At 33.5% G+C, this 24,763-nt stretch overlaps 1 protein-coding gene across 1 annotated transcript; it reads left to right on the forward strand.

The window, feature by feature from the left end:
- The first annotated feature begins 313 nt into the window (after positions 1 to 313).
- LOC145715581 (rab-like protein 3) lies at positions 314 to 1,292 on the forward strand. The gene has a single exon (XM_081796019.1). The coding sequence runs from the start codon at positions 338 to 340 to the stop codon at positions 1,046 to 1,048; it is 711 nt and encodes a 236-aa protein (XP_081652145.1). The 5' UTR covers positions 314 to 337; the 3' UTR covers positions 1,049 to 1,292.
- The last annotated feature ends 23,471 nt before the right edge of the window (positions 1,293 to 24,763 follow it).

The following is a 24,763-nucleotide window of genomic DNA, read 5'->3' on the forward strand; positions in this document are numbered from 1 at the left end:
TAAACTAAAAAACTAAACCTAAGCAAACAGAATGAAGAGAAGACTGAAATTACTAAAACCAGGAAAGAAGTAGGCTCATTACTACTCACATTATAGAAATTAATAAATAAAAACATTTTGTGCCAACAAAATAGATATCTCAGATGTACTGAAATATTTTCTAGAAGACACAAACTACCAAAAATAATTCAGGAAGAAATGTAAAATCTGAATATACCTATAACAAGTAAAGTCATTGAATTACTAATCCAAAGGACAAAGCCCAGGTGGCTTCCTTGGTAAATTCTACCAAATGTTAAAGGAGAGGGAACAGGCGTTAACTCCGGGCTGTGGCAAGATGGCGTCCCTGGATCGGGTGAAGGTACTGGTATTGGGAGACTCAGGTGTTGGGAAATCTTCACTGGTTCATCTTCTGTGCCAAAATCAAGTACTGGGAAATCCATCATGGACTGTGGGCTGCTCAGTAGATGTGAGAGTTCATGACTACAAAGAAGGAACCCCAGAAGAGAAGACCTACTATATAGAATTATGGGATGTTGGAGGCTCTGTGGGCAGTGCCAGCAGTGTGAAAAGCACAAGAGCAGTGTTCTACAACTCTGTAAATGGTATTATTTTAGTACATGACTTAACAAATAAGAAGTCATCCCAAAACTTGTATCGTTGGTCATTGGAAGCTCTCAACAGGGATTTGGTGCCAACTGGAGTGTTGGTAACAAATGGGGATTATGACCGGGAACAGTTTGCTGACAACCAAATCCCACTGTTGGTAATAGGGACTAAACTGGATCAGATTCATGAAACCAAGCGCCATGAAGTTTTAACTAGGACTGCTTTCCTAGCTGAGGATTTCAATGCAGAAGAAATTAATCTGGATTGCACAAATCCACGGTACCTAGCTGCAGGTTCTTCCAATGCTGTCAAGCTCAGTAGGTTTTTTGATAAGGTCATAGAGAAGAGATACTTTCTAAGGGAAGGTAATCAGATTCCAGGCTTTCCTGATCGAAAAAGGTTTGGGGGAGGAACGTTAAAGAGCCTTCATTATGACTGAATTACGCCCATCCTGGAAGAGTGAGCAAGCGGTGGCAGTTCTGCACAGCTTTCTTCTTGCTGTGTTGATTATTAATATTTCAGCCTTTTAACAGAATCATCCTAAAATGCCACCCTTCAGCCTCACCCTTTAATGGAAAGCTGAAAGGAAGTGACAGCGTGGGAGGTCCAAACTTTGTCCCCATTCTGTTCCTCACCTTTCTGTCCCTGTTTATAGATTATGTAAAAGCCTTGTGGAAATATGAGATGTTGTCAAAATGATGCAGTAAATGAGCAGTGACAGAGTGCTACAGAAAAAATTTACTCTTCCCAGAATTGGAAGGTTTTTTATAGGTCTGTAACTTTCCCACACTCCTTGCTGAAGGCTTAATTAAGTACTTCAAAAATGTATCTCTGTTGTTTTACCTTCTTGAGGGGAAAGGTTATGTTAACCAGCCCTGGGTTGTCCACCCCAAACAATCTCTGTCGTTTTCAAAGAAGCAAAATGGTGTTATTTAATTGTCTCCACTCTCATCACACACAAGGATGCCTAATAATAGCAGCCCTTGTCTTCCTCTCCTCTCCTTTGCAAATGGTTCAGTGGCTAGAAGAGGCAGACTAATAGCTGGAGTTAAATATAAATAGATTAATAATACATAGAGAACAGCAGTACCAGCAAAGGAGAATTCTCCGAGAAATTGACAGCTCACTAAATCCTTCACTCTGGGTTACAGATGTCTGCATTGTCTTATTGTTTTCTATTTGGAAATAGGCAGGGTGAAATCTAAGACCTGTTCAAGGGCAGTAAGAGAGATTTACAGCCTCTACTGTTTTTATTTTTTTAAAGGAAAAGTCAACTCCTGAAATGTCTCTTAAGTGTAGTCGGTAAACTAAGAATGTTATTTTCTGTGTCAACAATGTATTTATGGAGAGAAGTAAAAATAAGTTCTACAGCAACACATTTACATGAATTATGGACTAGGATTCTTAGATTTCATAATCCAACATTTTGTGAGGGTGGTGGTGTATGTGCACGTATGCATAATTGTTCATCGTTCCTTTTTTTACCCATCTTTTTTGCTTGTTTAATTCTCTCTGCCCCGGTTCTTCTTTAATATATAGACCTGGTTTCCAAAAAAAAAAAAAAAAAAAAATGTTAAAGGAGAATTAATATCAATTATTTATACATTCCTCCATAGAAATAGAAAGGTTGGGGGTGGGACACACTTCCCAACTCATTCAATGAGTCTAGAATTACCCTGATAACAAAAGCAGACAAAAATATAGCAAGAAAAGAAAACTACAGACCAACATTATATATTGATCAACATAATAGCAATCAAATTCAGCAACAGATAAAATGATTATATTTCATGATCAAAGTGGGATTTAGCCACAAAATGCAATATTGGCTTAACATATCAAAATCAATCTGTGCATAAACCATATAAGTTGGACAAAGGGCAAAAACCACATCATCATCTCAATACAAATGTATTTGACAATATCAAACAACACAATGAAAATACTCAACATACTAGAGATAGGAGGAAACTTCTTTGAACTCTAAAGGGTGTCTCAACTGTAGCTATCACCATCTTAATGTTAGAAGACTGGAAATGTGTCCTCTGAGATCAAGAAAAAGACAGAGAAACATATTCTCACCACTTCTACTTAACATTATACTGGAGGTTCTAGTCAAGGCAATCAGTCAGAAAAGAAAGAAAGGAAAGAAAGAAAGAAAGAAAGAAAGAAAGAAAGAAAGAAAGAAAGAAGAAAGGAAAGAAAGAAAGAAAAAGAAAGAAAGAAAGAAAGAAAGAAAGAAAGAAAGAAAGAGAAAGAAAGAAAGAAAGAAAGAAAGAAAGAAGGAAAAAGAAAGAAAGAAAGAAAGAAAGAAAGAAAGAAAGAAAAGGCATTCAGATTGGGAAGAAAGACATAAAACTGTATCTATTTATAGATGACATGATCTTATATGTAGAAAATCATAAGCAATCCACAAAAAACATATTAAAACTAATAAATGAGTTCCTCAAAATTATAGGATCCAAGATTAATATACAAAATCAGTTTTACTTTTAAACACTACAATGAATAATATGAAAATAAAATTGAGAAAGCATTCTGATTTATATAAAAAAGAATAAAATAACCAAAATTTATGTTTTTCAAAATAAATGTACACTGAAAATTGCATATCATTGAAAGTAATTAAAAAGACCTAAATGAACAGAAAGACATCTCATGATCATTGTGATGATTTTTAAATTGATCTGTATGGATACAACACAATCCCTTTCAAAATCACAGCTGTTTTTGTTTTTTGTGGGGTTTTTTTGCAGAAACTGACAAGCTGATTTAAAAATTCATGTGATGGTGCACCTGGGTGACTCAGTCAGTTAAGCATCTGACTCTTGATTTAGGATCAGGTCATGATCCCCTGGTTTGGGGGTGGGGGCTGAGCCCACATCAGGCTCTGCATTGCCAGCACTAAGCCTGCTTGGGATTCTCTCTCTCCCTCTCTCTCTCTCTCTCTCTGCTCCTCCCCTGAATAAATAATAAACAGAATAAATAAATAATAAATAAATAAATAAACAGAATAAATAAATAAACATCTCTCAGAATAAATACACATCTTAAAAAATAAAAACAAAAACAAAAGTGCCTGTGAAAATGTAAAAGAAACAGAACAGCCCCAAAATCTTGAAAAATAGCAAAGTTGGAGGAGTCACACTTCCCAATTTCAAAACTTCCACAAAGCAACAGTAATCATTGTATTGTGTTAGTGTCACAAGGTAGACACATACATTAATGGAATAGAACTCAGAGTCCAGCAATAAACTTTACATTTATGGTCTGTTGATTTTCCATAACAATAACAAGAAAATTCAATGAAGGAAACAAGAGTCTTCAATAAATGATACTGGTCAAGTGGAAACCTACATACAGATGAGTGAAGTTAGAATGATGCCTTATGCTGTTTACAAAAATTAGCAAAACATAGATCAAATACATAAATGTAAGACTTAAACCTATAAAACTCCTGGAAGAAAAGAGGCATACATTTTCTTGACCTTGGATTAAGCAATGGTCTTCTGATATGATACCAACACAAAAGCAATAAATGGCTCAGTAAAGGTACTCAACAAAATTGAAAACATTTGTTTTATTTTTTTTTGAATTTTTAAAAGTTTATTTATTTTTGAGAGAAAGAGAGAAAGCAGAGTGTGAGCAGGAGTGAGGAGGGGCAGAGAGAGAGGGAGACACAGAACTCGAAGCAGGCTCCAGGCTCTGAGGCACAAACCGTGAGATCGTGACCTGAGCCGAAGTCAGACACTCAACCGACTGAGCCACCCAGGTGCCCTGAAAATACTTCTGTTTTAAAGTATACCATTAAGAAAGTAAAAGAAAACATATACTATGAGAGAAAATACTTGCAAATTATGTATTTGATAAGGAACTTGTATCCAGAATATATTAAAACTCTTACAACTAAATGGTAAAAAAATATAAATGGCTTATTTTAAAAAAATGAGTAGAGGATTTGAAAGACATTTCTCCATAGAAGATAATAAGCACAGTGGAAGTCCAATGAGATATGTAAAAAAGGCTCAACATAGTCACTAAGGGAATGCAAATTAAAGCCACAATGAGTTATCTCTTCACACCCAACAGGTAGTCATAAGCAAAAATATAGAAAGTAAGCATTAGAGAAGATATGAACAAATTAGAACTTTCAACTATTACTGGTGGAAATGAAAACCAGTGCAGTTATTCTGGAAAATAGGTTGTCATACTTCATAATGTGACACTTAGGGTTCCCATGCTCCATTTGCTCCACTCCTCCTAGATATACACTCAAGATTGAAAACATGCACATGTACAAATACACAAAAACACAAAAACGCAAGAATTTTCATAGAAGCCTCATTCGTTATAGTCAAAAAGTGTAAACAATGCAAAATGTCCATTGATGAAAAAAAGTGGCATATCCTTACAATAAAATAGTTTTCAACTGTAAAATGAAATACAAATACATGTTATAATATGAATAAATCTTGAAAACGTCAGGTTCAGTTTTCCTCTTGTCTGTGGTTTTAATTTTTTTTACAGTTTTTCACTTTTTATAGCCAGTTTAACATATCACAGAGGTAAGAAAATTTTGGCATCTGAATTTTGAATCTAAATACTTCTTTTAAAGTCTGTAATTAATGCGTGGCTCAGAAGGAGAATAAGGACTCTTCTTTTTTTTTTTTTTTAATTTTTTTTAACGTTTATTTTTATTTTTGAGACAGAGAGAGACAGAGTATGAACGGAGGAGGGGCAGAGAGAGAGGGAGACACAGAATCGGAAGCAGGCTCCAGGCTCTGAGCCATCAGCCCAGAGCCCGACGCGGGGCTCGAACTCACGGACCATGAGATCGTGACCTGAGCTGAAGTCGGATGCTTAACCGACTGAGCCACCCAGGCGCCCCGAGAATAAGGACTCTTCTAAGAGAGGGCTGAAAGACCCAAATTAAGCCCATCAGCAGATCCGTGGAAAATAAGAATTTGAGTGGGCAGAATAATTTTGTAGGAATGATCCAATTTAGGAATCATTAAACAAATACAAAAAATATATTTTAAATTTAGGAATTATAAGTAACTGAATACTGTGTGATAGATTGGTGATTAAGAAATATGGCAAAGAAGGGACTTTTTCAATCACGTGTCCTGCTGACCTCTCTCCAGCATATTTTATTCAACTGCAAGGGGCTAAGTGTGGCAAATTTGTTTACCTTTGGTGAAATTTTACTGTAGGTTTCAGCAAGTCTTTATTAAGAGGACACGATGGAGAGGGAACGAACCTCCTAAAATCACATGTGATCATGTCAATCCCTGGTGCTAAAAGGATAACATTTAAACTCTATTGCAACATACAAATTCTTCAAAATTGTATCCCGCTCTTTCCAATAATCATGTATACATATATATGTGCATATGTTCATATACATAATGTATGTATATACATCATATATGTAATTATACACATATCCATTAAAAACATAATTTGAATCATTTTCTGGATATATTACATATTTTTCCAAATCATTTCGTTTGATTATTGCTATCATCATCACTTTTGGTCAGTTGACATACAATCTCCTCCATTAAAATTCCCTTGTGCCACCACTAAAATAATTGCTCTTTCAAGTGTTTGGTGACCCCATATTAATTTGCATTTTAATTATTAGTAGTATTTCTTCTATAACACATAGTATATCTTTATGAAAAATAGAATACTTCTAATGTTTATTCTATAGCACCAGGAGATAGTAAACTGCTCATTTACTTCTTTCTTCCTAAAATGACTAACTGATTGAATTATACATGGTAGGTACATTCTAACCGTTTTATTGAGTTAAATTTAATTTCTCTTTTCTGATATCGGATGTACTGATGTATCTACAAGGAACAAACTAACATTCAAATAGACTGATGCTAAAAAACAAATAATTGAATTGCTTCTTTTGGTTAGCTCAATTTTTAGTAGGTTTCCATGAATCATTTTTTTTCTCATTTCTGTTTCCACTTCTATTTGTGCATATTGTTTGATGAGGTATTTTATATTTTTAGTCCATGTATTGTAGAAAACAGAATGGTACTCATTGCAACAAATTTTGGCTGGTCAACTTAATCTTCAGAAACATTCTAGTCCATGTTTGGTTCCTCTGATAATTTTAATAGCTTCTTGTAAGTCCTGAACTTGATTTTCATGGTTGTTCTGTAGTATAATATTTCTTTCATATCTGTAATTTATTACTTGAATTTTGCATTGACTTTTGCTTAAAAGATTGTTTTTTATCTCTGCCATTTTTTTAACTGTAGCATATAATTTTGGAGGTGTGTAGAATGTAAACAAAAGAGTAAAACTGTATTTGCCCCTTAACTTGGAATATCTTCAGTTTGGAAGGCAGTGTGTTTCTCTCAGTTTTAAATCATACCTTGGACACAATAAAGGAACACAGGTTTGTCTGTGTCCACTTCTTTCATAAAAATATTGTGAAGAGTTGTAGCAGATGAATAATGTGTTAGCATATTTTAAAGATAAACTGAAAGGGAAAAATCAAGCTTTGGGTGCTTTATTCCGATATTGAAAATCTCATATTTGAATTCCAAACTAAATATGTGTTGACTTACCCCATGCTTTAAAGTGAACCATACAGGTTCAGGGTTATTTAAATAAAAATAATTGTTGCCATAAATATCAGGCTTTTTGATAAGCACTTTTATTTAAATAAGGTCTTTTCGGTTTTTAAAACTATGGATGTTTATAAACTATTTGCAATTTTATCCAGTATCTTTAAATGATATTTTGGATAAGTACTCTAATCAAACATGAGAAACTTATTTTTCCTCTTAGCCTTCTGTCTGTTGTATATTTATCTATTTCACATTCCATTTTGTTTCTCAATTTGCTGCTTCCACTGTCTAAAGCTCACTTAGGACAAGTTGACATTTTAATAAATAATGTGTAGAATACTTGTAACTGCAAGGAAAGCCAAAATAAAATCTAATAAACAATCAAAGCCTAGCCACACTTCATATCTAAAATGTTCAAGAAGAAGATTTTTGTGCCATTCTGACAGAATCCTCCGTCACCCTCATCAATTTCACTCACTTTTTTTCCTCCCAGATCACAGTTAAGATTAGATGGGAGTTTGTTGGAAGCCAAATGAGTAAAATATGCTTGGTTATGGTTGGCTCATTCTCTTTCTTCTTATTTCTTCCCCGATTCATGTGACGCCTTTTGAATTTTGTAAAGCAGTTTTCCGATCAGTTGGAAGTCAGCAAAAATTTAGCATTAATGAGTTCATTTCCACAAAAATTGGCTTATTACCATGCAGACTTCCAGTGTTATATACTAGTGGTTTTATAGTTATTTTCTCTATTCTTTTATAAAAATATTCTTTTACCTGCCACATGTGCAAATAATGACACTGGTAGGACTCTCTATAAATAATTGCAAGCAATAAAAATATCACTTCAATAACTGATGGTAAATTAATTGAGTAAAATAAAATTTTTGTACAAATAAATGAATATAATAACTGAAAAAATGTCATTAACCCTATTCTTTAAAATAAATTTTATATAATGATCTATTAATAATTATATCTTAAATAATAGGGACTTTTAAATAAAAGGCAGTTGAGATAATTATGAATATAGTTATCTTCAAAGAATATTATACATGAATGTTATGTACTCAACAGATTTAAAAATACTTAAAGGTCATCTGGGTGGCTCAGTCAGTTAAGCATTCGACTTCAGATCAGGTCATGATCTCACTATTCGAGAGTTCGAGCCCTGTGTTTGGCTTTGTGCTGAGAGCTCAGAGCCTGGAGCCTGCTTCGGATTCTGTGTCTCCCCCTCTCTCTCTGCCTCTCCCCTGCTCAGATTCTGTCTTTATGTCTATTTCTCTCTCTCAAAAATAAACATTAAAAAATAAAAAAATAAAAATAAAAAAAACATTAAAAAATACTTAAAACAAGCATCTGAACACAAATTCATAAAGTAAATGATTTACAATAGAAACTGATCGATATTATTTAATTCACATGTTTATTTCTGGTATAAGTGTTTATAATAATTTGTAAAAGTGAATACTAACTAATAAATGTTCTTTCCCTGCTTTTTCTTCACCCTAGTTCATTGTCTTTCCTGATGTATTTAAAAGTAATGTAAATAAATTATTTATCCCCAATGAAGAGTCCTATAAGATCATACCTTTTCAATTAATAAGTTTTTCTTATACAAAAATTGAAGGACAGTTTTTTATAAACTTACCAATTATTAATATTATTTTGTCTACTGATTGAAAGAGTAGTCAATAAAACAAACTGTGCACCAATATAATTTTTAGATGAGATTAAAACTTAGATTCAGTGATTTAACTATATTCAATCTTAAAAAAGGGTATTCTTGAATTACATTAAAATACAGACATGAAATAGTCATTGCTTAAATTTATTGTAGAAAAATAAACTCACAATGTTATTTTGAAATTTATCACTCCAAGTGAATATTTGAGCAAATTTATTTTTTTAAATATATTCCACTATATTCTTTAGTAGAAAAATATGTGTTTTTCAAAGCTAGATTAAACATTTATACAGATGAACTTTGAGTGTTTTTATAGCACTGTGTACAAATACAAAAGAGGATATTCTATACTTAATAAGCATGAGTTTTACTTCTTTAATTTTGCAATATTTATTTATGAATATGGAGTTCTTTTGTGTAGGATCAATGGATTATATGTAGTAGTTGGTGTTAATCCTTTTTTGCCCTCATACAAATATTTTTGTCGTAAATAAACACATATGTAGTCGTTTGGGGTGGTTTTTTTGCCCTTATACAAATGATACCATGTTTTATTATTTTTGATCCTTTTAACTTTCTTTTTCACTCTTAGTTATCATTTGCAAATTGTCACATCTGTCATTGTTACCCCGTTGAGCTGTATGCTCAGTTTTTCCGAATTGCTCCTTTTAATTTATTCTGTGCCTGGAAAATGATTAGTAAGATTGGAATACCGTTTTCTGTAGAGGATAAGTGAAGCTCTTAATTGACCTATGCATGACCAATTTTATAGAAAGGGGAGCCAGACAAGTATTCCACTGTGTATGTACATTTGAGCTATAATAATTGCAATGTATTTTTAAATCTACATATTTAAGTACAACATAAACATTAGTCTCCTTTCACATTAAAAGGATCAGGTAGGTAGATAAATGTGATATCTTCAGTCAAACTTCAAAGGTCCATTTGTCCATTATAATCCTTAGCCTTCTTTGCATATATATTGAAGTCTTGTGATTGTGTTATGGCCAATTGGATGACTGGGAATGGTGGAAGACACTTCCAGAATAGGTCATTAAAAGCATCTTGTGGGGTACTTTAACTCTTTCTTACACTGACTCAGGAACTTTGGGAGCCATATGCTTCTAATAAAAAAAACAGTGCTTTCTAGACTTGATGTTCATACAGCCATCCAGGGTTCTGGTTAAAAGACAAATTCTGATAGAACATATTTGTGTTGTGTTGTGGTGTGAGATTGTACATTTCTAACAAGCTCTCAGATGCTGTTGTTGCTGGTTCGTAGAATTCACTTCAAGTAGCAAGGTTCTATTTTGTATAACCACAGGATAGACTGAGGGTTACCCAAACTGTATTTGTTTGTTATTTATTTGTTTATTTTGAAGAAGAGGTAGACAGCAAGTGGGGGAAGAGCAGGGAGAGAGGGAGAGAGAGAGAGAATCCCAAGCAGGCTCCTCACTGTCAGCGTGGAGCCTGAAGTGCGGCTCCAACCCATGAACCATGACATCATGACATGAGCAGAAATCAAGAGGCAGACGCTTAACACACTGACTCACCCAGGCGCCCCTTCCCCCATTTTGTATTTTATTTTGAATAATTGAACAGCAAAGCTTCATTCTTTCAAGTCAATGAGATACTGAGGTTTTACTGTTATACCTCATTATCCTAATTAATAAACTCAGCTTTTGTTTGTATATTTGTTTGTTTGCTTGCTGCTAAATCAACAGACTAGAGAGTTGGGGTTTGTGTAAGCTTTAATGTGACTGTACTTAAATAATATGAAGTATAGGTGAGTATACTCTTAAATTATACTTTATCATCTCTGGACAAAATGGCTAACAAGGACTAGATTCACCCTACCATCTTAAATAACTACTAAATAAGCCAAATATCTAAGACCATGCTTTTCAAGACCTTGAACATTAGGCAACTAAGCACAATGAGCATTTAGAGACTAAGCAAATAGAGTGAGCCTTACATTTGCCCAAGCTTATGCCTTGAGAAAATTTCCAAGCCCTAGCAGGAAGGGGAAATGCAGACAGAGTTCTGGGGAACTCACAGAGTCAAGAACTGAGCTGAAAGTCCAGGAACAGCAAAGAGAGAACAATGTCCAAAATGTATCGAAAATGAAAACTATAAACTGACAGATAAAAACAACTTGATAAAATCTACACAAAAGCAACGTGAAAATTACTCTAAGTCACATAATAGATTGCTTAATACCAGTCATAAAACATTCCTAAATGCAGTCTGAAAGAAAAAAAAAAAGATAATAATTAGCAGATTTCTCCTCAAAAATAACTCAGGAAGACATCAGAACAACATTTTTAAAAATGCTAAAACAAAAAAATAATCACCAAGAATTCTATACCAGTGAAACTGAAGACCTTTTTTTGACAAACTAAACAAGTCATAATTCATCATTAGCAAAGAACATAATAAATACTTTGGTAATTATGTAATATTTAAAATATGCATATATTTTTTTAAAATAATACGGTACGTAAAGTATAGTACATCATGGTCAAGTGGGTATTATCCTGTGAATATAAAATCAATCAAGGCAATTCACCACATTAGCACATTAAAGAAAGAAAACCATGTGGTCATCTCAATAAATACAGAAAAAGACCTGGCAAACTCCAACATCCCTTCCTGATTAAAATGTTTAGCAAACCAGCAAGGGAAGGGATTTTTTTTTTTTACCTGCTAAGTTACATATATGAAAAATCCACATTTGACTTCCAGACAATTTGGTAAAAGACTGCATGTTTCTCCATAGGAACTGGAACAGGATAAAAATGTCTCTTCTATTCAGTACAAAGTTGCAGGTTTTAACCATGGTAATCAGGCAAGGAAAGAAGTAAAAAGCATCTAGATAGGAACTAAGAAGTAAAAATATTTTTATTTGTAGAAGACCCATTTGTCTGTACAAAAATGTGATGGGATTAAGGAACTAGCAGGGCTAATAAGTGAGTTTAGCAAAGTATTGTGGGATACAAGATTAATACAAAAATAAAATTTATTATTATTTAATCAAAATTAATAATCAGAAACTTAAAATTTTAAAACAATACTAATTTAAACAGCATTTTAAAAACATGAAATGATTTAAGATAAATCAAACAAAGTTTGTGAAAGGTCTGTACCCTGAAAATAACAAAATACTTCTGATAAAAACTGAAGACTTCAAAAATAAACCTATACCAGGCTTAGAGGTCAGAAGCTCCATATCACTAATATATCAATTCTCCCTAAACTAATCTATAACTTCAAAACAATCTCAATCAAAATCCAATTATTCTTTTTTGGAGAAATTGACAAACTCACTTCAAAACTCATATGGAAATGCAAAGGATCTTGAACTTTTAAAAGAGCGAAGTTGGAAGACTGACATTATCGTTATTACAAGATGCACTATACTCAGTTTGCTAGGTATTTTATTATAAGAGGATATTGCATTTTGTCTCATCACTTTTTATGCATTAATTGAGATGATCATATGATTTTTATCTTTTATTCTATTAATGTGGAACATCACATTTATTAGTTTGTGTGTGTTGGAACATCCTTGCATCCCAGGGATAAATCCCATTTGATTATGGTATCTGATCTTTGTAATATGCGGTTGAATTTGTTTTGCCAATATCTTTTTGTGAAAATGATCTTCAACAACTTTTATATGGGACGAACATGCCTCAATATAATAAGGCCATATATGATAAAACTATAGCTAATATCATACTCAATGGTGAAAGACTGAAACATTTTCCTTTAAGATCATGAACAAGACAAAGGTGTCTACAATCACCACTCATTAACATAGTATTGGAAGTCCTAATCAGAACAATCAAGTAAGAAAAAAAAAAACCACACATCAAATCAGAAAGGAGAAAGTAAAATTCTTGCTGTTTGCAGATTACATAATCTCTTTTTTTAATTGAATTATGGTTAATATACAATGTTATATTGGTTTCAGGTATACCACACATTGATTCACCAATTCTATAATTACCTGTAGTCATTACATGTCAGCATGCCATGTTAGCACAATCTTATTGACTCTATTCCCAATGATGTACTTTTCATGTGCTTGAAATTATTTTATATCTGGAACTTTGTACCTCTTAATTCCTATTATTTTTTTTCCTCATCATCCACCCAATGTCCTCTTGCCTTATATGTAGAAAATCATAAAGACTCAACCAAGAAAATGTTGGGATTAATGAACGGATTCCATAGGCTTGGAGGCCACAAAATCAACATACGGAATTTAGGTGAGGTGTTATACACTAACAACATAAAATATAAAAAAGCACAATCTGCCATTAGCTTCATAAATCCCTGTAGATTTGAGCCTGTTCTCTGCAATTGGTGATATATTTCAGAGGGGGTCCTGTGTATTATGATTGTTCTCCCCTGTTCTGAAAAGGCTGATCAGCACCAGGGATCTATAAAAATTTCCCAAACACTTTGGACCAATTGCTCATTAATTTTTGTTCAAAATTAAAGGTAGAATTATTACCTAAGTTGTTCTCCATATCAGTGTGCTCTTTACCTAGGGATATCCTTGGTTTTTATTCACAGTGAGTCACTTTATAAATTCTGATTTGGAAACAGACAGAGAAACTTGATAAGTAGCTATGAAAGACAAAGAAGATAAAAACAGAGTCGACTGGGGAGCATCATTGCAAAGGCTTGAAAGCCAAGAGCCAACTTAGCTGAACTTGGGTGAGTTGCTTCACTCTAAACCTCACTTGTCTCACTTGGAGAATGTGGAAGATAATTATAATTATCCCAAGGGTTATTGTAAACATCAAATGGGAAAACTGGTGTACAATGCCTGGTGTAGAAAAAGCACTAAATAAATGTTAATTAATGTTAAAATAGATATACTCTATGTTATATATTTAAAAAGAAATATTATAAAAGTACTAATATTCATATTCATACTTATTCATATTCATACTTATTAGGTAACATATACATTTTTAAAACTTCATAGTGGTATACACCATGCATTAAGTTGTACTTTAAAAAAAAAAAATTAACGTTTATTCAGTTTTGAGAAACAGAGAGAGTGAGCCGGGGAGGGGCAGAAAGAGAGAGGAAATTTAGAATCTGTAGCAGGCTCCAGGCTCTGAGCTGTCAGCACAGAGCCCCACGCGGGGCTTGAACTCGCAAACCGTGAGATCATGACCTGAGCCGAAGTCAGCTGCTCAACAGACTGACCTACCCAGGCACCCCAGGTTGTACTTTCAATAAATAAATAACTCATTTTGGTGGATATGTATCACCTACCACTAGGCATCTGAATAAACCCATCAGTGAGAAATAAGGACTTAAATATTCAGAATATTTGTAACCAGTATGAAAACTCTAATTTGTCTCACACCAATTTCATAACACTATATGACCAATTTATTTGAGTCAGAAATATTAGTTTTAAATGGATTCTACACCCACCACTTACATGATAAAAATTGAGTTTCTGAGTTCTGATCAACATCGAGGGCAAGTTGTTTTGAAGGGAAAATGTCTCACAGATTATTTTACTAAAGACGAAATATCCAACTTTTTTGAAGTATTTATTTTGAAATTTTACTAACCTCAAAATAATTACAAAATTATTACACTAGATTACAGCTAATTGTTTAGACATATAAGGGGATTTTGTGTCTACATGCTATTTAAGGTGGCTGTTATTTTGATGGGCCTGGAGGAGATTATCACCGAAGCTTTACTCATTTGTTTGATAATCATCTTTTTACTTATGTACATTTTATAACAGCCCCAGGCTAACTGCTATGTTTTCCAGGGGATTCTGTATAGAGATTCAGACAAGATCCTTTGGGGCTATTCACCGAAGAGAATTTGTTTAAAAATACATTTTCAATAGCTGGTACCTGTTTCTGAGTGAATTAATCCAGCGTCTCAGCATATCTCCACAGTAAACAGAAGAAAAATATATACCCCTAATTATTTTCCAGGAAACATTTCCACATTTTATCATCATTTCAGGTATAAAAAGCAATAAACAAAAAATAAATCATGTTTCTTGTTCCCCACATACATTCTCTTAAATGATCTATTTTTTTTTTAGTTTCAATTATTTTACACATATTTAATCACATCCTTTTCCTTGAAAGCACACACTGCTTTTCTCCATTTTTAAAGTCAGTATTTCTTTTAATTTTTTAAATGTGATTAAGGCAATTTTGCAGGAAACGGAACACATTGTAACCATATCATGAGATTGGCTCGGACACTATGCATGTGTGTAACGACCACACCAACACTGCTATGAATATCTTGTACAAGTATTTATTGGACTATATGCTTTAATGTATCTTTGAATAATAAGTACAAGTGGAATAGTTGGTAATGTGATGTGTGTGTTTAGCAGTATGAGAAAATTCCAGAGTTCTATAAAGTGGTTGTAGCATTTATGCTCCCAACAGCAAAATGGGAGTTCAAATTGATTCCTACTCCTGACCTTCGGAGTTGTTATTCCTTTTAATTTAGCCATTCTAGCAGATGTTTATTGGTAGTTCATTGTGCTCTTACATTTCGTTTCCTTGATGAATAATGATAGCGAGCTTCTTTTTATACACATATTGGCCATATTTTCAAATACTTGCTCAAACCACTGTTTTGGGCTACCTTCTTTTGATTAACTGTGTCATTCAAATACTCTGAATCAAGTCATATGTGGGAAATAGGTATGGCATATGTTTTCTGCCAAAGAGTGGTTTGTGGTTTTAGATTTTTAATGGCATAAATACATTCAGAAATAAATTTAACGGCACAATCTGAAAACACTTTACCTTTTTACCATTTTTTTTTAATTTGCATTTTTTCTTATGTATTTTATTTGTCTTATTTGTCATCCATACTGGTGTGAATTTTCTGCTTTGGATTTCTGCTAGACTATTTTTTTGTGCATTTTTTAGTTTTGTTTTCAAAGTGTCAAGTTTCACTTATTTTTAAACATCAGTGGTCATCAGTTCTCATGACCTACTATAAAACAAAGTAATATTCAGTGTATAGTTTTATGGATTTTCATAAGTATATAAATCCACGTAACCACTCAAAACCAAGAGGTAGAGCTATTTCTTGTCACTAAGAGTTATTTTGTTCCCCTTCGCAATCATTGTATACAACACCATGTGTCTCATGCAAGCATCATCTGCTTTCTATTTCCCTGGATTTAACAAACCTTCTCTAAAAGTCACGGAGAATGTCTTTGTACCTGATTCTGTTGCTCAATGTTATGGTTGAAAGATTCATCCATGTCATCACCTGTGTCATCAGTGATCATATCTTATTGCTGACTAGGATTCTGTTGTGCGAATAGATCACCACCGTTTATCCATTTACACGCTGACGGATTTAAGGTGTTTTTAGGTTTTTGGTTATTGTGAATAAAGTTTCTATGAAGTTTTGAGCCCGTGAAATGTACATAGGTGTTCGTCTCTTGTGGATAAATAAGTACCTTGGAGTGAAATTTCTCAGCTGCATGGTAAGTGTATCTTTAAGTTCATAAGAAACTGCCAAACAGTTGTCCGTAGAGGTCGGATGAGGAATGCGTGTAGAGATCTGGTGCACAGAGCAGGGGAACGCCCACGCTTGCCTCTCTGCTCTTGGGCTCTCCTTTTGCACTTACTTTCCACTGTCTGTTTTATTCACCTTCCTATCGATAGCACCCAGATCTCCGCTGAAAATGTATTAGCCTCTTTTCTCCATCTTGCATAGAATCTTAATAGTTTTAATAGCGGTTAGTGTTTCCTGGGCGCAGACAGCTTTTGTGAAATGATCTTCCATTTTATTTGTCTGGAAGGGTTTAAAAGGATAGTTACTGATAGATAGTGGTGGAAAATTTATCATCACCTTTCATAAGAGAAATCATTTACATGCCTCCTTCTCTGTTTTCTTTTTTTTTTTTTAATTTTTTAAAGTTTATGTATTTATTTTGAGAGACAGAGTGAGTGAGGGAGGGCAGAGAGAGAGGGAGAGAGAGAATCCCAAGCAGGCTCCTCACTGCCAGCATGGAGGCCAATGCGAGGCTCAAACTCACGCACCTTGAGATCATGACAAGAGCCGACTGAGCCATCCAGGCGCCCCTCTGATTTCTAAAAATCTTTATTGTGAAGGATTTGTAACATTTCTTTGTTAGGTATTTTATAGAATTCACCACTGTGGCCATCTGGATCTTTACCTTTATGTGAAGGTTTCTGATTATGAATTCATTTTTCAAAATGTTTAGAGGGTATTCAGTTTTCCTATTTCTCTGGTCAGTATTGCATTAAAATTGTTCATTACAGGTCTTTATTATCCCTTTAATGTCTGGAATACGCCAGACGTATTTTGCTGAACTTAATGAAGAAGTAGTTCTAAATTTAATACAAATTTTTAAATTATGCCTGAATCGACTAGAAAATATCCAAGTGGGTTGTTGTGTTGTTGTAACCTACACTCATATTAGCCGGCACCAGATTTTTAGTTCCGGGGACAAAACCACCAGGAGAATCGCCACACACTGCTCGCTCTCTCTCTCTCTCTCTCTCTCTCTCTCCATCAGCTTGTGGAAGGCTAAGAAGCAAACATCATTTCTGGGAGATGAAAGGAATTGTTTATTTATTTATTTAGTTATGCTTCCTTTTTCAACCTCCTTTGTGTACTATAGAGAAATCCAGACAATTACTATTTATTTTTTTAGTCCACGCTTTATTCTATACACAGTATAAATTCAAGCGATTTGCCTAGAAGCGTCTTTTAAAAACAAACATCTCATTGTGCACCCATTAATGATTCTTTCCCATGTAATATATATAATTGAATTTATAACCAGTGAGTATTTCAACCTGATTGTGAGTTCAAAAGTGGAAATAACAAAATCTGTAGCAAATCTTTCAGTTTTATGGAGTCTTCTCTTAGGTAAGGTAGAAGAACATGAGTGGGCTATTTGAAAGGCTAATACAAACATTCTTGCCTCACTCAACTTGTGACTATAGGTCTCTGCTTCACTCCCTTCCAAATAATGTAAAAATAATTTATATCACTCATAATTCTTGAAACAACGTTCGTTGTTACTGATTATTGTCATTACTTAGAAAGGCTACGTCAGGACCTCATGAATTTCAGGACCTGCTCAGAAAATTTGTCATAAATTTAATACTTAAAACATATATACAATGATAAAAAAAAGATACATCCACCTGCTTGTTTTATAAGTCTGAAGCATGCTAACACCCTTTCTTTCAACCAGCTGGACGAGAGTCATTTTCTCAGCATCAATCTACTTTCTGTATAAAAGTATTTTTAATAATAGCCTTCAGAAACATGAATAACCTAATTATGAATTAAATATATTCCATGATGTGATAAATGAGTTATTTGTTGTTATTTGTATGCCCCCCTCCCCACCAAAAATAACCAGGTGCATTTTGTGGAATGCAGAATTCACAAATATTCATTTCTTATAAAATTCTCCCATCTTATATAACAAAATATTAATATTTCAATTTCTACTGGCTTCTGTAAATAAATGTATCTGAATTTATCATAATTAATATTTATAACGACCCTATGATCCATGGTAAAATTTGTCTATAAAATAACTTAGAGCATCCTCCAAATCTAAGATTTGGATACACATGGCAGAAAGTCTGATTTTGTTGACCTCTTCCTAATGGCCCTTTGTAAATTCTACATCTCTGTCCTACTCCAGGTGGAGACTCTTACTGGAAATCAGTTACTAAAGAGTCATTCACTTGAGAAAGTAGCATTGGGCATGGTCACTGTTGAGAATCTAATGCAATGTAAAAGGAAGTCTTCTGTAGCTCTAGGAAGTTCTTTGAAGGAAGACAAAATAGAAGTCTTTCTTTCTTTCTCTTTCTTTCTTTCTTTCTTTCTTTCTTTCTTTCTTTCTTTTTTCTGCTGGAAATATTTTCAACTGGTGGATGCAGTTATCAGCATATAATGTCTATAACTACTGTGATCACTCTTCTAATCAGAGAGGCAGAACAGGTATGGCACAGAAAGGGTGAGCTGTACGTGGCATTGTTGCACTACAGAATTTACCACTGTGTAACTCATTGTTTCAGACTATTTAATGAGTTTTCTGTTACTCGCTTGTTATTGATTATGTAAATGTTAACATATGGTATTAATGGATACACACTAATAATATAAATTTCTAGCAACAATATAATCATTAATTAGGTATTATTTTTTATCACATGGAATAATGGATAACGATTGAAATGTCAATATCTAAAATTTTTAATTTCAGAAAATAGTAGGAGATCACACAAATTGAAAGTTAGGAAGATGTGTGCCTTGTTTGTAATTATGCAGTTTCCAATCCCCCCCGCCCCCCCCCCCATCAATCTCTCTTTCTCATAAGATTTTTTTTCAATCAAGAAGCATTATATAAGCATCTTGCAACCAGAAGTTTATACAAATTTAATTGTTTCTAGAATAAAACTGTATAACAAAATTAATTGTGTTGAGGTATAGCCCATTGTCTGAATTAAATTGCACTGAATTAAAATGTTTCCAAAAAGTGTGTTTGGAATAAAAGAACACTGTAAATAAAGTGTATTTTTAAAAATCATTTATAATTACTGTGAAATACTCTAAGGCAACATGGGAAAATAAAGTTAAATTCCATGAAAAATAGTTACATAAAAAATAATTGGGCTTCTATAAATTATTAACAATGGAATTTACTTATTTAAATATTGAAATTGTCAAATGTGATTATCTGAAATTAAATGATATGTACAATACAAGAATAATATTTTTCAGATATAGTTCTTTATAAAGATATTAATGCAGAAAAATTGACTTTAATTGTTAATGATTTCTTTCCTTTTTAATCAAATTTTTAATGTTTTTATTAAACATTATTTTTGTATTTATTAAACATTTATTTTTGAAAGACAGAGACACAGAGGGCAAGCAGGGGAGAGGGATAAAGAGAGGGAGACACAGAATGTGTCAGTACAGAGCCCAACGTGGGGCTTGATCTTGTGAGCCATGAGATTATGACCTGAGCCGAAGTTGGATGTTCAACTGACTGAGCCACCCAGGTGTCCCAATGATTTGTTTCTTTAATTTAAAATTTGCATGCAATTTAGAAGAAAAATCTTTAAAATTTTATTCAGAACACAATGAGAATTTTCCCACCAAATAAAATATTTGAAGTTATTCATTCTTAAGATCTCCTAGGTAAAATGTGAAATGTGGTATTTTGGTTGGCTAGTCAAACTGCATTCTATTTATTCCTTGTGTTAGAAATTATACAATCATCTTTATATTTAAATTTAATTTAAGTGAAATGGAAAGCAAGGTTGTATTTGTATGCAATCAGTCAATCATCATCATAACAAAGACCACCTTGAATCTACTTATTATGTTAAAACAGAATTCAGTATACGTTGTAAGTAAGGTCTTTTCTGTTATTGTCATTAATTTTCACTAAGCTCAGCAGTACTGGTGTTCATTTGCATTCCAAAAGATAGTTTCAAATGGTATCATGGATTTAACTTGAAACATAAAAGCCAACAAATTCAAAGTTAAGCTCATATTCGATTTTGTTATAATCCCTGTTAAAACTGGGCTATTTTTAAACATTTGCATATTTTTCATTTATAATGCTCTCTAATAGGGTTGGCCTTACTGCTCAAAGCAACAGAATAAATGTTTTAAGACTCAAGGTTTAAGGGACTTTTGTCCATCTATGATTCTCATCGCCCCCACTGACTTTAAACTATTCGGTGTGAAAGAACCAAGTTACTTTTCTTCAGCAGTCATTATTATGTACCTACTATGTGTGGCACTGAACTTGTTGCTGAGGATTCAGAGATAAAAATCACAGTATCTTGCCCTTAAAATGCTCACAGTTGATGGGAAGGCAAAACTGATCTTCAAAATTGCATTTCTAGTATAAGTACTTTGAAAGAAATGCTGCTAGCCTGCTTGGGAACACAGAGAAAAGACATCTAAGTCAAACAGGGGAAGAGTAAAGGGAGCGTTTTAACGGTTTCTTGGGGAGGAAAGACTAACTCACAAAGGAGAAGCAATGAGGGAAAAGGACTTTAAGGTTTAGGCATACAACTTGTCTTCAAATGGCTCCACTTTCCCTCGGGCCTATTTCTGCAGACACAGCATGTAAATGAAGCTGGTGACAAAGATGGCCTTAATGTTTCCCTCAGCTTGACAAACCTGTAGACAGGCTTCTTCCTGACCCAGGCTTCCTGTCTCCCTCTCCTTAGAACACTTCAGAAAACTTTTGATTGTCAATTCTTTCTTCCCCCCTTTGACATGTAAATCTTCCCTCCTCATCTGTGGTTTGTAACCCACTAACGCCTCTCTCCGGGACCTGGGAGGCAACTCTTTGAAATGTAATCATCAAGAAAGATATTCTATCCCACTCTCTGTGAGAGGTTAGGAGCCTAACTTAAGATCCAATTAGCACACACAGATGACCTAATCATATTGGCCAATCTCTCTCCTAAGGTTCTCCAGTATTTTCCATTAGTTCGCAGTACTTAAAATTTTCTCATTTTTCGTTTCAGCACAGCTTGGTTCGGTCTCTCTTCTCTGTTGTAATAGTCCTGAAAGTCTTCCCTGCCTATTTAACTCCATTTCGTCCAATTTGTGTTTGATGGTTCCAATGTGTCATTTCCTCATGAACCAACTTTCGAGTGGCTGCATGGGGTCAGTCATAATCAGACGGAAATAGCATAATTTCATAAAATGGATTTTGTAGTTTATTATTCTTTTGACTCAAAAGAAGTGATGACTATCCTTGTAGTAAAACATCAGAAGTGAAATATAAAATATGCATTAAGATTTTTTAGAATTTTTATTAGAACTTTTAACCTAAAAGTATGGCATTAGTATTCATCGTATTGACTGACATACAAGACTACTATGTTATGAAGACTGCTAAAAGTGCCATGTATCTTATTTTTTGTTCTTTGTGGGTTTTTTAAAGTTTATTTATTTATTTTGAGGGAGAGCACAAGTGGGGGAGGGGCAGAGAGGAGAGACAGAATCCCAAGCAGGCTCCTTGCCATCAGGGTGCAGCTTAATGTGGGGCTTAAACTCACAGACCATGAGATCATGACCTGAGCTGAGACCAAGAGTCAGACTTTTTTTGTTTGTTTGTCTTGCTTTGGTTTTTTTTGTTGTTGGTTTTGTTTCATTCTGCTTTGTTATGACAAAACAGAATTCCTCATACAAAGGTAAATGTTGCTCAATGTGATCATGAAAATGTAGATATATGAGATTCTCTAATGACATGCAAAGAAGAAAAGTATCTTTCAATAGAAAGTTAAAAAGTAAATTTGCAAGACCCAAGAACTTTTCTGTGTGTGTATGTTTGCGTGTGTGTGTGTGTGTGTGTGTGTGTGTGTGAACATTATACAATGTGAAGAAATTTCCATTTATAGACCATCAACAAGGGCAAAGTTCTACAAAAACGAGTTTTGCATTCACTTCAGTTCAAAACTACACTTAATTAGTTTCCTATTAGTGTCAAAAATATACTTGTTTAAATTTAACAATATTTGCTTATGTCCTCACTGCATTTTCCTTATGTCTGTGGCTTGTTCTTTTAAGAATTCTGTTAAATAAGCACAAGTAGAAAAGGCACAATTTGTTTAAACGTTGACTTTTTTTTTTTAGCTGCCCTACTTTATAAATCAAGAACATAGCAAGCTTAGAAAGAGTTTCCCTTCAACATCCATGGCTTTTATGTATTTCTGAGCAATTTTAAATGGTTAGAAAGCTGTCTGAAGCAATTCATAGCTAATATGTTACTCTTGCATAATCTTGACTTGAGAAGATATTCTCCTCCTTGAAGTTGATCAGGAAAATAAGAGAAATATGGTACCAAAGAAACTTCCACTCAGAAAATATAGACCAAAGGTACTTTATTTCCCCCCTTGGTTTTCATTTCTGTCCTTTAGTCTTCACATGAAATTTAGGCAAATAAAAGTTTCTATGATTATTTAAAGCTTCTGAATTATAGGAAGTCTTGCAGTTTTGTCCAAACGTGGGCATATGCATTTAATATGTTATCACCTACAAAAATTTTAAATAGTGACATGTGTGGTTAGGTAAAAAAATATACATATATTAACATTTTTATATAAAGAATGACAAATTTACATTAAAATTACTTTTGATTTCATTTTCTCCAAAATGTGATGGTGATGCAATTACTTATTAAAATATTTCGATGATATATGTAAATGATAATGATTACCTGGTAATATAACAAAATAACAAAATAACTTAGGGTGAGTAAAGACTATTGGGGTCATCTAGTCATTTTAATAACAAAAGTTTTCAGAGAAGTTTTAACAATTCAGGCAATATTCTTGTAGTTAGGCAAAAATGTAATTAATTAAGACAAATTTCAATTTTTAAATTCTGTTTTTCAATATGCCACGTGTTTTTTTAAGAGATAACATATATTTAAGTGATTTTTATGTGTTCAAGTTAACACATAACTTCTTGTTATAACTTAACTCACTTTGTTGCTAATATTCAATATTAAGCAATACACACCTTTCTATAATTTATAAATAAAATTTTACTAATAACAATCCAAAACACATATAGTGATTGTTAATTTTCTAATGAAATTGTGATTACAAATGGCTCCACCTTGACACAATACATATATTATAACCCCGGATAAAAAATGTGAGATATGTATATCATTTTGAATAAACTGACAATTTATGTCAGAATATTCAACCCTAACTTTAAATTCTTTAGGGGAAAAGAAACATAACATTGCGTCAAATCTTTCAACAACATGTACAGTTTAATATTACCTAGTCCTTTCTATAGTTCTGTTGGTAAACCGCCATTCCAGATTCCACTGGTATGCATCCACTTTAAAAAATTTTCTCGGGGCGCCTGGGTGGCTCCGTTGATTGGGTGTCCACCTTCTACTCAGGTCATGATCTCCCGGTTCGTGAGTTTGAGCCCCGTGTGGGTCTCTGTGCTGACAGCTCAGAGCTTGGAGCCTGCTTCGGATTCTGTGTCTCTCTCTCTGTCCCTTCCCTGCTCACCCTCTGCTTCTCTCTCTCTCTTAAAAATAAATAAATATATATTTTTTTAATTTTAAAAATATTCTCATAGGCAAGCATTATGATTTTAAGTGCTTCCTCAGCATACTTATCTGGAAGGTCCTATTGTAGGATTAAAAATATGGTGTAACATCCCATGTTCAGCTAATTTTTTGGCGTATATATTTTTTTCCATTTCTTACTAAACAGGCTTTTTCAAACTTTACTGTGCATAAAACTTGCTGGAAAGCTTGTTAAAAATAAAGGCTTCTAGTTCTCAGCCACAGATTTTGTGATTCAGTAGGTTTGGGTCACAGCCAAAGAATCTTCATTTTTAACAAGTATGCCAGGTAATTATTATGGATATGATTCCCGGATCACATTTTTAGAATTACTATTTATCTTGATTGCTCATGCCCATCCTGTTTAACATTTAGCTTAATTTTAGACCTTTTCTCTCCCTCCACCTCTGTCTCCGTCTGTGTGATAAACCGACCATTATAGATATGTGGCAAAAGAAGTAGAATATTGAAGTGATTGTTTATATAAAACATCTTTTGAATACGCCTCCCCTAATGCCTTAAAGCCAAAGTGGGAACAGAACAAGTGCTATTTTAAGCACCATAATTATATTTGCAGTTCCCCTGACCTTACGGTTTTAATTTTAATCTAATATTTATTACCTCCAACTCTTTCATTTTGCTGTTCTGGATCAGGGTTTTGAAAAAGGACATTTTTGTAATTTTATCTCCCGTGTGTAAAATGACATCTAATATCATATAA

This window comes from Panthera onca, chromosome A1 (assembly GCF_046562875.1).
Source record: "Panthera onca isolate mPanOnc1 chromosome A1, mPanOnc1 haplotype 2, whole genome shotgun sequence".
Taxonomy (NCBI): Eukaryota; Metazoa; Chordata; class Mammalia; order Carnivora; family Felidae; genus Panthera; species Panthera onca.